At 37.0% G+C, this 14,265-nt stretch overlaps 1 protein-coding gene across 2 annotated transcripts; it reads left to right on the top strand.

Annotated features, from left to right (window-relative positions):
* Positions 1 to 9,405: 9,405 nt before the first annotated feature.
* On the top strand, positions 9,406 to 12,479 carry lsm6 (LSM6 homolog, U6 small nuclear RNA and mRNA degradation associated). Of its 2 annotated transcripts, none has more exons than XM_008420248.3 (4): positions 9,406 to 9,558; positions 9,957 to 10,061; positions 10,156 to 10,269; positions 12,276 to 12,479. In XM_008420248.3, the coding sequence occupies exons 2-4, from the start codon at positions 9,968 to 9,970 to the stop codon at positions 12,308 to 12,310; spliced, it is 243 nt and encodes an 80-aa protein (XP_008418470.1). In that variant the 5' UTR covers positions 9,406 to 9,558; positions 9,957 to 9,967; the 3' UTR covers positions 12,311 to 12,479. The 2 variants fall into 2 exon arrangements, with proteins under 2 accessions (XP_008418470.1, XP_081467205.1); XM_081611079.1 differs by having other exon boundaries at positions 9,473 to 9,558; positions 9,962 to 10,061.
* Positions 12,480 to 14,265: the final 1,786 nt, after the last annotated feature.

The raw sequence follows: 14,265 nt of genomic DNA, 5'->3' as shown, positions 1-14,265 counted from the left end.
GTAATAGGTGCTTTTATTGGTGTACACAGCTAAAATTAGAGCGGGAGAGCTTTGAATAGATCAGATGGTGCAACAGACACAACAGATAAAGCACTTTGCAAGAGTATACACACCCATCTATCTTTATTACCACCTTAAATGTAATTTATTGGGATTTTCATTTAGATCAGTGTTTCTCAATCTTTTTTGGGCCAGCGCCCCCCCAGCCTTTATCCAGGTCCCTCACTGCCCCCCACCAAAGAATTTGCAGGCTACTTTGCACTGACCATTATTTTATTATTAATATTACTGTCACTATTGTAGATTTTTTGATTTTTATTATTGTTTCTGTATTTATCATCAAAATAATTTCCCAGAGAACAAAAAAGTCATGGGAATAGAAATTATTTTCACAGGCATCTACGAAAAATTTAATGAACATTCAAGTTAAAATCTGTAGGCCTAACAGCAGCCAGAGTGGAAAAAATATTCTTATTCTTTGCCATTTTCTAGTTGTTAAATATTCCACAAAATGATGTTCAACATGCCAGTTTAAACTTTGAACTATTTGCAAAACGACTGAGCTCTGCAACATTAAAACATGGATAAAACTGTAACTACATTAATCATAGCTCTTCTTCTCTTCAGTGTTTGTCAGTTTCTGGTGGTGCAGCTCTGTGCTGCCTTCAGGAGAATGGGACATCAGAGTATCATCCATAAAACTTCACCCACATGGCATTTATTGTTCAAACCAGAGCTTTGAGTGGAAAAACAAAAGTTCCAGGTCCTTTTAATGCCATACAAATATGAGACAGAAACATGGATTATATCTTTATATAGACCTGTCTATTGATTTATAGATTAATAGTTTCACTGGACAGAAATTACAAAGAACAAATCTGGGTCTTAATCAAATCCTAATGAGTCAAATTGAAAGTGTCATGGTGTCATCAGCCTCATGACATTAACACTGACATGAAAAATAATATTGAAGAAATCCATCCATCCATTTTCCTGCACCCTTGTCCCTTAATGGGGTCGGGAGGGGTGCTGGTGCCCATCTCCAGCTAGCGTACCGGGCGAGAGGCGGGGTCACTCTGGACAGGTCGCCAGTCTATCGCAGGGCAACACAGAGACACACAGGACAAACAACCATGCACACACACACTCACACCTAGGGGCAATTTGGAGAGGCCAATTAACCTGACAGTCATGTTTTTGGACTGTGGGAGGAAACCGGAGTACCCGGAGAAAACCCACACATGCACAGGGAGAACATGCAAACTCCATGCAGAAAGACCGGGGCTGGGAATCGAACCCAGAACCTTCTTGCTGCAAGGCAACAGCTCTACCCACTGCGCCACTGTGCAGCTATTGAAGAAATAAATATATCAAATCTAATTAAAAACATAAAAGTGATCAGTTCTTTACTGTTATGGTCTGTAAGATATATTTATTCTCAGTACTAGATGTGGTCTCAACAAACCCATGACATTTGAACAATATTATTTTACCTTTTATCTGGAAATAGTGTCTGTTTATTCTTGCCATACAGTCTCTGTATTAATTATTGCTTTATTCTTGCATTTTGTTCTTTATTCATATCCATTTAGTTTCCTTTAATTATTATTATTATCCTCTCTTGGTTTATTGCTGTGTTCACTTTAGTTTCTTTCCTCTTGCAAGATTTATTTGATCATTTATCCATTATAAGACGAATAATCTTCAATCATCACCTGCTGCTCCGTCTAATCATCATGTGTTTCACATCATGTGTTGATTTTTTCACTGTTCAGCGTCGGATTCTCTGTTTTTATGCCATAATTCACATCTAGTTCGTCTCTTTGTTTTATGTCCCGTTTCTCCTGTTTCAGAGTTTTGCACAATGTGCGCGTCTTTTTTTTAAGCCCTTTAGGTGCAGGGCGGTCGGGAAGCGTATCGATGGGGAAAAGGCAGACTGACATAAACTTTTTAAAACAACGGAAACAATTTCTACATTCTTATTATTGAAATTTAAAAGTGCTGTGTTGTTCTATCACCCCCGTTTCATACCGGACCACTTACAGATCCGTGTTAACGCTATAAAATGAACGCTCTCAATCGTGGTATCAGCCATGGAGGGATTTCTTGATTTAAATGGGTTCATTTTTCAGAGGGATACACAGTGAGGGCATCGTGATTTTAGCTACCAGTAGCAGGAGAACGGAGCTGCGTCAAGAAGCTAACAGAAGCTAACAAACACTGAATAGAAGAAGAGCTGCCATCGATACAGCTGCAGCCAAGCATGGTTTAATGTTACACAATACAGTTTTACCAAGTTGCTCAAAGTCTAAACTGGTATTGTTGTGCATTTAAGGTGTAAAGTTTACCTTCGACCAAACGCCCCCCAAAGGCATCCCAGCGCCCCCCTTTTGTAAAAATGTCCGCCAGCGCCCCCTGCCGTCCTCTGAACGCCCCCGGGGGGCGGTACCGCCCACGTTGAGAACCGCTAATTTAGATGAACACAAAGTAGTGCACAATTATGAATGGTTGTGTTTTATTTTTTTGTTAAAGGTGACCCAATGCGGTTCCTTGAAAAAGTTAGTATAGGTATGTGAGCTATGCTAATTACGTTACATTTTTTGCACATAATCATTCTTGGATAATGAGATTTTAGTCTGATCAGTCCTGCCCATTCAGAATGAGTTGTTTCAGAGCCGCTGTCACTTTAAATCCAAATAAACTGGAGTTGCTCATGCACCCCCATCTCAACATTTACTCTCTCACCTGAAAATGGCAGCAAACAGATGTGCAATTATACAACTGTACATCTTTGAAAAGCAGAAGAGGAGCCTCCTGCACAACCAACAAGAATGCAGCAAGAGGTTTCTGGATGATAATTCAACAACCAAACATTTGTCTTTTCCAGATGTGTTTACACAATGGATATAGCAGTAAAACCAGCTGACCAAACATGTTTGAGCTCAGCTTGGGTTGCTAGGTAACGGTACAGTTCCTGTTGATTGTGACTCAGCATTAAGGGAGCTTTTTAAAATGGGGCATTTTCTGCCTGCGTGGGTTTTTGTAAGCACTTGGGCTGTTTTTAAAAGCAGTTAAGATCCAAATAGAAGAATAAAAACATGAAAAATGTACAATTTGAACAATAGGTCCCCTTTAAGTATTGACTCGTGGTGGCTGAATATGGAAGCACACCACACTTTTCAGATTTTGATTTATAAACAAATGTTTGAAAATTCTATATCATTCTCCTTCCACTTCACAATTATGCACCAACCACTTCTGTCATTGTCCATTATGAAGAATAATATACATTAATAAATGAATTTCTGCATTGAACCAGGCAACTGAGGCTTCCATGCCTCCGTTTGATGGCAAAAAGGTTTCCTATTACTTTCAAGCTATTACCTCCATACAGTAAGGGATTACACAGACAGAAGAACAGCGATCCAATGTCTGCCAATCAGTTTTTTTTTGAGAACTCCCCCAAGCTTTTTCCATTATCTTCTCCATATCGAGCTTGACCTGAGGAGAAAACTTGCCCTCACAAGGGTCAATGAAGTCTAGAATTTCTCCTCATGTTACACCACCCCTCACCCCCCTCTGCCTCCCCACCTCGACCCATATACTGAACGTTGCTTTAGGACACAGGAGAGATGCGCCCCCTCCCTCTTATTCCCCCTCACCTAAAGCCCTGACCTGTTTCAGACCAGTCCTCCCCATTTTTCTGTTTAAAACAGCAGCTCTCATGGCGATAATCTTTCTATTTCACCAACCCATCCCCCAGGGTCAAAAGTTTTTTTTTAGATGGACACAGGATTTGTTCATTCAGCTTACAATGCTGCTATGATATCATGATTTCTAGATGACTGCCTTTTGCTAGATGGTTAAAGTGTTTTCCGAAAACAATACGCTTTATTTTTTCAGAGGTTGGGCTGCAATGGTGGAGCAGTTGGTTTGCAGCAAGAAGGCACTGAGCTCTTCTTACATGGAGTTTGCATGTTCTCCTTGCACATGTGGGGTTCTCTCTGGGTGCTCTGGCTTCTTACCACAGTTCAAAACATGACTGTTGGGTTAATTGGTCTCTTAGGTGTGAGTGTGTGTGTGAGTGTGTGTGTCTGTGATGTGCTGGCAACTTGTCCAGGGTGTAACCCGGCTCTTGCCCAACGACTGCAGGAGGTAGACATCAGCCCCTTCATAATCCTGCATGGAAGAAAAACAGGCAGGGTTGCCAGATCTGAAAGTTTTCAGCCCAAACACTATGTAAAACCTGCCCAACTAAAAATAAAATCCAGTCCAAAGCTCAGCCTCTAATAAAAATCATGTTAATAGTGCCATATATACTCATATATAATCAGATATGTCATATAGATTATCAATTGCATTTAGAAACGTTATTCATAACATATTTGGTTTCCCTTTATTATATTTTGACCAGAACCAGATCCCACTGGGACTGCAAAGCACTTAAATCTTTGAACACAACAAGACTTCTGTTTTTTGTGGTGTTATGTCCTTTTAAAGGGGTAGTATTATGTACAACTGATATTTTTAAAGGTTTACATCATGTTGTAATATAATTCACTCATCAAAAAACATACTTGGAGTATTGCCTTGATTCTTTCATGCACCTTTGAAAAATCCTTCAATCTCTTTCTCAGAACTGCAGTTTCTGAGCTCCTGCCTCACAGAGCACTAATTCTCCACTGAGCTCCTTCAGACTAGCCAGCAACAATTAGCAAACACCTGATGAAACTGCGCACCTGCTGAGCTCATTACAGGAGCTACTTCCTATGAACACTTTCTAAAAATGAGCCAAATGTTCTTAAATATTTTGACAACTTCACCACAGCTGTTTATTTTTCTCCTAGCCCAACATGTTTGAAAGAAGACCAATTGGGTGGAAAGCTGCCCAGTCTGGAAACACTGCAAACAGGATGTTCAGAAGTGGCTTTGGGTAAGAAAATGAAGTACAGTTCAAAGCCCAATAATGTTCTTTAGCACTTTACCCTGTGATATGAGCTGTGAGTTGTGACAGTAAAATCCTCTATGTGTGCAAAACAATCTCTAGTATAATAATTCCTTTTTTCTTTTGCAGTTCAACTGCTTCTTTGTGATGCCTAGGAAATCAGTCAAGGTCAACCCTTGCCTCTGAGTTGATCATTTATCTCATCAATTGTTGGCTGTAACAATGACACATTTCTGAACCTGACAGAGAACATTTTTGGTTCAACTTATGATTAAAAGATCAATAAAACATAATGTTATCTTTAATTTACTAAGGTAATGTTATGGGTTTTTAGAAGCTAATGCTATATGAATCAACTTCAAAAACAGATCGCAGCCCAGAGGAATCAAATACAATCTCTCTGCTAATTTTATTCTGAGTCATTAATCAAAGCTCCCTTTTTTATTGATTATCAGCAGTGATCACTTACAGAAAAACAAGATTTCTGACACTCTGCTGATCTGGAGCATCGAAGGGGTGGTAACACAATGCAAAGATCATTTTCAAATGACTAACAGTCCATCATTCTACAATAAGAAACCACACAGCTCCATCCATCAACCCAAATTGGAGAGTAGCAGAAGAAGAAAGTGAGAAAAAGTGGTCAGTTTGTCCTCCAGTACCCTACTCCTGCAGCAGCATAGCTACAGAAATAACTCAGGATAACCTAAACCAGTTTAGCTATCAGCTTTATCAAGAAGGAAAGTTTTAAGCCTAGTCTTAAAAGTAGACAGAGTGCCTGCCTCTTGGACTAAAACTGGGAGCTGGTTCCACTGGAGAGGAGCCTGAAAGCTAAAGGATCAGCCTCTCCTCCTGGTACTTTTAGAAACTCTAGGCACCAGAAAACCTGCAGTCTGAGAGTGAAGTCTCTGTTCACAACAATCAGATGTTATATGTAAGAATGAAAATCTTAAACTTTATTCTGGATTTAACAGGGAGTCAATGAAGGGAAGCTAAAATATGATCTGAAAGAAGGTTTGTGCATGCATCTTGTATTCAGATGCACTCAATAGTTTGAAAATTATGGTAGAATAATTGATAATAATCTCCAGTTCAATTCTTCTTTGTACCCTGTGCTTCTGCAGGTTTCCATTGAGTCCTGCAGTCTAAAACATGGAGAAGATGGCCTGGTGATCTGTGCAGAGTGTACCCTGCCGCTCTCTGTCCAGCAGCAGAAAAGCTCCAGCCCTTTTATAACCTTTTATAACCCTGAACAGTAAGAACAATATAGTGGGTGCATAAAATTAATGACTAGACTGTGAATAATTTAATTCTAATTGGACTTGTTTATTTTTCTCTGTGTTACCCTGAGGTGGCTTTTCTAGTGTATCAATACAATATAAATAAACCCATCAAATATAATTTCAATCCATAAGAAGAAACATACTACTGCTTTTGTGCTGGAGGGTATGTTTGGAAAAAAAAAAATGCAAAGAGAAGAAAAAAGGTCTGACATTTTAGATTTGCACTCCCACACGCTTTCATATTAAATAATGTATAGGCAGCAGAATGTGTGGCCATCATTGACATGCAATCTGCGGTAAAATGGGACGCTGTATTAGCCATTATTTTAACCCACAGAGTCAATGATTACAATTAACCTCTTTTGAACTGGATGGCTTACTGTAATAATTCTTTTCTTTGCTATTATAGTGAAAACAGGCTTATCGCGGAGCCACTGGGAGCCATGATTTATCTTTGTAGGATCAGTTTAAGTAAATGTTTTACATATATATTTATAAATTGCAGGTGCAAAGCTCCATGTTCAAGGTTTCACATCCGTGGCTCTCAGATGTTTACACACTGATCTTAAAATTCCTGGTTTTTGAGATTTAGACATGTGAAACCATCCATCCACTGTCTACATATGCTAATCTTTAAACCAATATTTCAGTGTTCATCGGTTGGAGTCAGAGCATGATGCTGCCACCACCATGTTTCACATCTAACTTGTTAAAAGGGCAGTATTATGTTAAGCTGACTCTTTTGAGCTTATTCCCTCATCAACACATACATGGAGTGTTGCTTTGATTTTTGATGCACGTTTAAGAAATCCTGTCATCTCCATGGCAACCATTCAGCTGTGCAAAACGCCTGGGTGGTGCTGCTCCTCCTCCTCAGAGCTCCAGTTTACAAGCTTCCTCATCATAGAGCATCCCTCACCCTCCACTCATCCACTCAGCTCCTTCAGACTAGCCAGCAACAACTAGCAAACACCTGGTGGGACTGCACTCCTGCTGAGCTCATCATACTTCTCAGTGTAATGCTGGTAAAAACTTTGCTAAAATTACTAGAGGATCAATGGTGTCATAAATTCCTGAAGGTGTAGTTTCAGAAACTTTAGATTTTAATGCTTTTCAAATTAAAATCGAATTTGTCAAGTTTCTTTTAAGCCATATTAAGGCCTGGAAGACACATAATGCTAACCCTTTAATTTAGCAATTTCTGTGATAAATATATTGATTGCAGGCGTGAAGTAAAGAATAGTGAATGCTGAATTTTTTTCAAAGAGTGTTTCAGAAATATATTATTTTAAGGATGTGCATATTTATTTGTTATTGGGTCTTTTTATATATGTTTTTTGATAATTTCTTCTAACATATTTTGTTTGTTCTTCAGCTGAATTGTACAAATATGTGAAATTAATGCTGGAGAACTTCCGCGATTATTTATTACAGTTTATAACTTCTCCCCTGGCGTGTGGATATTTGAAAGCCACTGTAAATTTTAGGATGGATTTTAATTTAATAAATAATCAGGAGAAAATTATGGTGGATTGGATTTATTGTATTTCACAATTAAATAAAAAGTATCTAGATTTATTTAAACCTAAATAAATCTAAATACTTGATGTTAGGTTGCTAACATCAACCTTCACTACACCAAAACCAACATCTCCTTACAACTTGAGCCAAGAGTAAGAATATATAAAAATAAATAAGTGTGAGGGGCCAAAGGTCACATTTGAAAGGCAAAGAAAAGAAATGCGATTCTCTTTTCTTTCCAAAAAATTTCCCTCAAAGCAAGCATAAACAAATGGAACAGGGGACAAGCGGGAAGAAAAACTCTTCATTGAATATTCATTAACCGGTGCCTAGGTGTATACATGGCTCTTAACCACTCTTGTTTATGACTTAAGGACTTGTAGTTCTGACCTTAGTTTAACACAGCAGCAGATACCAAATTAACCTCTAGCCTCCACAGGGCTAGCCATGCCCTGCTAACAAGCAACCTGTCTAGACACACAAGAAGTACTTTATGATTCCACCTTTCACAATCCCCCCTCTTTCTCCAGGTCTCGCTCTCTCTCCCCCTCTCTCTCTCTATCCTTTGTTTCACTCTTACCTCGGCTCTCCACCTTTCTGTCTCCACTAACACAAACTGGCACATCCTCTTGCCCTCTATCCTCTTCTATCGTTCTCCTCACCATTTCATCCTTGTTTACCCCCCTACACTGTTTTTCATGTACCTCCCAAGCTGTGCGGTGTTTGGGTCATGCACTCAACAACCTGGGTTTATTAGAGAAAAGACTTTCCTTTATCCTTCACAGAAATGTTCTCAGATATCATAATAAACAAAACTAAATTATATTATTGCTCTTTGGAGGCTAAGTTTTTTTCATTAAAATGAGGAATCATATTTTAATGAAATTTTTTTAAAGATAGACTTTACATTTTTATGTCAAAATGTAAGAAAAAATGTTTTCCAAGTCCATAAGCACTGAAAATGTGATGGTCAATCAGTCAGAAAAGTCTAATATAATATCACTACTACAGTAGTTTACCACTGCTGTAGTAGTGAAATCAATATCATTATCATTATTATTATCCACAATATATATTCTGGATGAGTAAATTCGAGGTAGGATTTAATAAGCACTATTCTACCTACTCCTTTTTAAACAAAATATAAAGTTATTCTTATGTTTATTTATCAATATTTAATGTTCTTCCTATTATTTTTATTATTATGTTTTTACATTAATTTGATAATAATGAGTAGTTATGGAAATTATAAAATCTACACAAGTTAAAATTAAAACATTGTTTTTCAGTAATTTAATATATTTTACTAAATCTGTACTGACATGTTAGTGTCCTGCTGGATGACTATAATAATAATAATATATTGTAAAAATGGAATTGTGTGTACTATGCCAACAAGGCAAAAAAAACCACAAAAAAAAAACAACAAAAACCCTACACTGTAAACAAATAGAAAAAATCTGTTTCAGTTCCTATGATATTTTTGAGATGAATGTTCTCCTCTAAATTAAGCTTTTTTTTGTTTTGTTTTTTTATAAAAATAAATATTTTATCTATATTCTAAACACCATCTCATTCCTTCTTTGTCTTCCATGCCTGTAGTTTACTCAAATCTCAACTAGTTATGAATATCAAGTTTGTTTGCAGCAGTACTTATGCTATGTTTTTGTAAATCGTGGATCTAACCGTGCTTCGCATCAGCTTTGCTTTCTGAGATGATTGTCCTGGCATGGTTTCCGTACTTTATACGCACCTGATTGGTTGATTTCGCTGCACGCCGAACACAATCGTTTGTGAAACGTTTAGCAGGTAAAAACGCTAACCAATATTTCGCTTCTGTTAAAAACTTGAAAGACTTTGTGATTTGTTAAGCAGTCCAGTTTTATGCCTTAGTTCGTGTTTAATTTACTTATTCGCTTATCAACACTTTTATATCGTTAGCTGTAGACGCTCTCATTTACGGAAGAGGTTAGCCTGTTAGCCTTATTAGCAGCAGCGGCTAGCTTTAGCTCGCCAATACACTATTAGATACTGTAGTGGTTCTTATTATAATAGCTTCTGGGTATGCACCTTAGTACTATTGTTTTAAATGCATTTCTTGTGTGGTTTAACATGTACACATCGCCGAATATGGATGGTTTACCTTTATCAATGCTAGTTTTCATTGTTGAGATAAACAAACCTTTACATTGTTTTTTTCCACCCAGTTCAGGTGAAGATGAGTCTCAGAAAACAAACCCCCAGTGACTTTCTGAAGCAGATTATCGGCAGACCTGTGGTGGTCAAGCTCAACTCGGGCGTTGATTACAGAGGTACTGCAGCTGAAATGAACAAAATGAATGGAATAGTCCTCTTCCATTAAGTAAAATGCAATCTGAATAACCGCTGCTGTTTGTCGTTGTGCAGGTGTTCTGGCCTGCCTGGATGGTTACATGAACATTGCTATTGAGCAGACAGAGGAGTATGTCAACGGGCAGCTCAAGAACAAGTATGGAGATGCCTTTTTGAGAGGAAACAATGGTAAATATGTATATATTTTTTTATTAATGAAAAGTTATACAGTGACTTCTGTAACTGGTGTCAATGAAAAATAAATTTCTTAGTCAACTAATTTTGATTTAAAAATGGTCAATTTTATGAAAACCAAAAACATTTTTGTCCAACCATGATGTTAGCTTTGTGCCCTGGTTAAAAATAAGGTAAATAGTATTTTTTTTATTATTGTTTAGTCTAGAAACTCCCAATATGCAGCAGGAAATAAAAGCTGTTTCTAAGGGGACATCGCAGCCACAAATGCATTAAATGATGAAAAGCACCTTTGGTAGAAACACATCTGAGTATAATAGTTTGAGGACACAGAAACCTTGAATCAATATTTTTTTTATCTTGATTTAAACACTTGGTTAAATTCATGCATAAAGATGATGAAAAACATTTTTTGTTTTGTTAAAGCATCCAAACAGCTGAAAAACTGATCTAATTGAGATCGTACACTGTGGATTTACAGGAACCAACGTTTTTAGACAACTGAGATAATTAAGAGCTAGTTCTCATTGGTAACGCCAACCTGGGAACATTTAATGTTCTACTAAATCTTTTTTGGACACATTGACACAATAATTTTATACCAGTTTACTTCTCCTGAGGTAAGTAAGACATAAACTCTGAAATCCTTTAAAGATCTGTTTCTACAAACTCAGTTTTAGTCTAGAGTTGTATCCTGTTATTTTATTTTTTTCCACTAAAGCAGAGAAATAATTTGACTGAATCCCTTCTGTCCCATTTTGACGTTAGACTTTATCATGAACTCTCAGGTTTATAGACGATGTCAAACCTTTCTGGGCTATAAGTAGATGGAGAAACTAATCATGTACGGATGTGATGCAAAACATTCCAATGAAACTGTAAAAATGAGCTGATTAAATGCTCATTTTTATTATTTACCAGCAAACTTTGATGATAATATTGTGACTAGATGAGAACCAGAGAAGACTGACCCCAACACCTCTGGAAACATTCAGTATTTTGAATGTTTTTATGAAAGTTTTAGAAAGTGATTATGGTATGCTGTAACAAAGACTTTTTTTAATTCTTATTTTAAACATGAAAAGTAACACATTCTGAAATTAAAATAAAAATTTCAGATACTTGCAATATCTTGGGGGGGATTTCCTTTAATATTTGTGATTACCAAACATTACAGATGTATCCATAATGATTAGAAAAATGCTACTCCTTTTTGTGTTTTCACTTTGATTCAGTGCAGCTTGTTGATGCTTTATGTTACCTTTGTCTACAAGACGCATTTTTCTAGTATAAAATAGTTTGGCATTGATTTCTGTTATTGTTGCTACAATGGATAAACACTCTTAACTACAAGTTTAAGGATTTTACTATTTTAATTCAGAATGATGATTCTTAGCCGATGTCTGCGTCCTCCCTTCTCTGGCTGTGTTTCCCAGACAGAAGCCAACTACAGTGTGATTCAGTCATGAATGTGAATCATGCTGGTGAGGAGCATTTACAGTCTCTAGGTAGGACTATTTCAGTCACAGTGGAGCAGCTGGTTAAATGTAGATTTAAGGTCTGAGCAGAAATAACAACCTACCTGTCTGCTGTTCAGCACAGCAGTCGGGACGAGCAGAACTGTGATTTAATGTCGGGCAGTCGCAGCGCTGTGGGTCCCACACACGTTTTGTGGTCGGCTTCAGGAAGTAAAGGGTGGGAGTGACTTCAAAGACGAGAAAGCATCAGGAATCAATTGTTGTTTAGAACACTGTTTTTATAAAACAAGCGCTTTTTTTTTTTTTTGCCTTTTTTTTGGACTTTGGTTGGGCCACCCAAACCGGCTGCATATTTGGGGTAACGGCAGGAATGTTGTCTGTGGTGAAAACGGAACTGAAACGAGACTCTTCTACTGGTTTTGCTCTGTTCTTGTGGAGAAACACTCTTTGAAGCAAAAATCTTGTTAAATGACTTAAAGTTTTTAAAAGCTGTAAACTTGTTTTTTTTCTTTTCTCCTGCAGTTCTGTACATCAGCACCCAGAAGAGGAAGGTGTAGCAGAAATCTTTTTTTAATTATTGTAAGTTTGTTTTAGAGAGCGACTTCTTGTTTTTTTGTGGTTTTGTAAAGTTGAAATGTTCTACAAATGACATAAGTTGATAAATGATGGATTTCATTTACGTTTTCACACTGTTATGACAATAGAAATAAAATTACGTTGAATGAATTTGTGTAAAGTCGTTTGTGTTTCACATGAACAGTAGGTGGTTATATAATTTTAATAGTGTTACATAAAGCTTTAGAAGACTTTTTTTTTTAATGATTTGCCATTACTGGAGAGCTTGCAGAAATAAAAATCCAATTTGTTGGTAATTTCTTTAACTGTTCTCTCTCCAAATGTAAACGCACCTCAGGTAAAAATGAGTAAAAATCCTTGCAATATGTGAAATTCATATTCATTATAGCTGAACAAACTCCACGTTTGTGTTGGCAGGACAGCAACTAGTTTTATTTATTTTTTGGACATTATTTCCGTAAAACCTGCTTGTGTGAAAACATAAATGTCACATTTTACCGCAGTTTATCAACTTTAGCAAGAAAATATTTCCATATACACCAGGGAATGATGGATGAGAAGTTCCTAAAAACTTAGATCTACTTATGGTTAATTATAACCAGAGGTGGGCATTAACTAGTTATATTTACCTGAGTAACTTTTTGGAAAGGTTTTGTTACACTATCCTTTTTACTTGAGTGATATTTTTTATTAAGTATTGCTACTTTTGAGTAAAATTTCTGAATATGCACTGATTCATTTCGAAGTATGAAGAAAAAAAAAAAGTGAGATCCAGACCCACCTACAGCTGAAGCTGAAGTGAGACTCATCGTTTGTGCAAAAGATTTATTTTTCTGACGTTTTCTATCTGGTGTGTTTTTTGGTACTTTGTTCTGACAGGCAGCATATTTGCATTACCATCTGTAAATATCAGTTACAAAGTTAGAAAAGATTGGCCTGAATCTGTTATTTTATAACCATGTTATTTGTATTTTTTCAATTTTGGTGTTTAAAACACCAGAATTTGTACATAACTACATTTTTGTCTGTTTTTTAAAATTTTAAATCAGATGTTTGGATCAGTATTTGAGGAGCCTTTAAACTAGATAACTTTTTACTAGAGTAATTTCTTTGACCGTTTTTACTTTTATGTAAAAATTACTTAACTACAATTTTTGGCCATTGTACTCAAATCTGATTACAACAGCACAAAATGCTTCAGTTACTTTTTAAAAGCAATTATTTTCCCACTAACTACTCTAAGGATACAGAAGAGGTTTTTTCATTGTGAGATGATTCTGCTGCAATAAAAGATGAACTTATTATATTTTACACATCTTTACCCGAGCTGCCAATAAGTGTGGCCGGCACTATAAATAACCCCCCTTGGCGAATCGTTGAAGCAAGCAGAGTCATGCACATTTTTCCCACACTGCCTGGAACAGATTGGAGCATAATATTATAATTTGTAATCCATAATGTGCCAGTTTTATAACTGATCTCTGTTTTTCTGGCCTGTAGAAACCATAATGGAGCCGACTCTGATATTGAGTTTTTAAGCAAAAATCCAGATTTTCTTGTTTGAATCTTTTACCTCCGGCTTCAAACGGAGCTTTTCTGATGTAACCCAAAGTGGTCCTGCAGCTTTATTTGATCTGTTCATACGCATGGACGGAGTTCCAGTAACGTGATGTGGAGTTGGGAGTAAATTGTCGGCCAGGTAGCATGATGGAGCACCGCGGCATACTGGAGTAACCTGTTGCTCTTCTTAATGCACCATTACTGACAGATCCAATATGTACCTGTGACAGAAGGCATTTCTCAAGCAGGCAGATGTATATTAGAGAATAACAAAGGGAGCGACTGCAGGACTAATCTATAAATGGTGCCCCCTGCAGGCTGCATTAACATGTAAACGGATCTGTTAGATCGACTTCCTTTGCCCTCTGCAGCAGCC

Source organism: Poecilia reticulata, chromosome 1 (assembly GCF_904066995.2).
Source record: "Poecilia reticulata chromosome 1, P_reticulata-male-v2, whole genome shotgun sequence".
NCBI lineage: Eukaryota > Metazoa > Chordata > Actinopteri > Cyprinodontiformes > Poeciliidae > Poecilia > Poecilia reticulata.
Note: the sequence above shows the minus strand (reverse complement) of the source record. Positions and strands in the feature narration are given on the sequence as shown.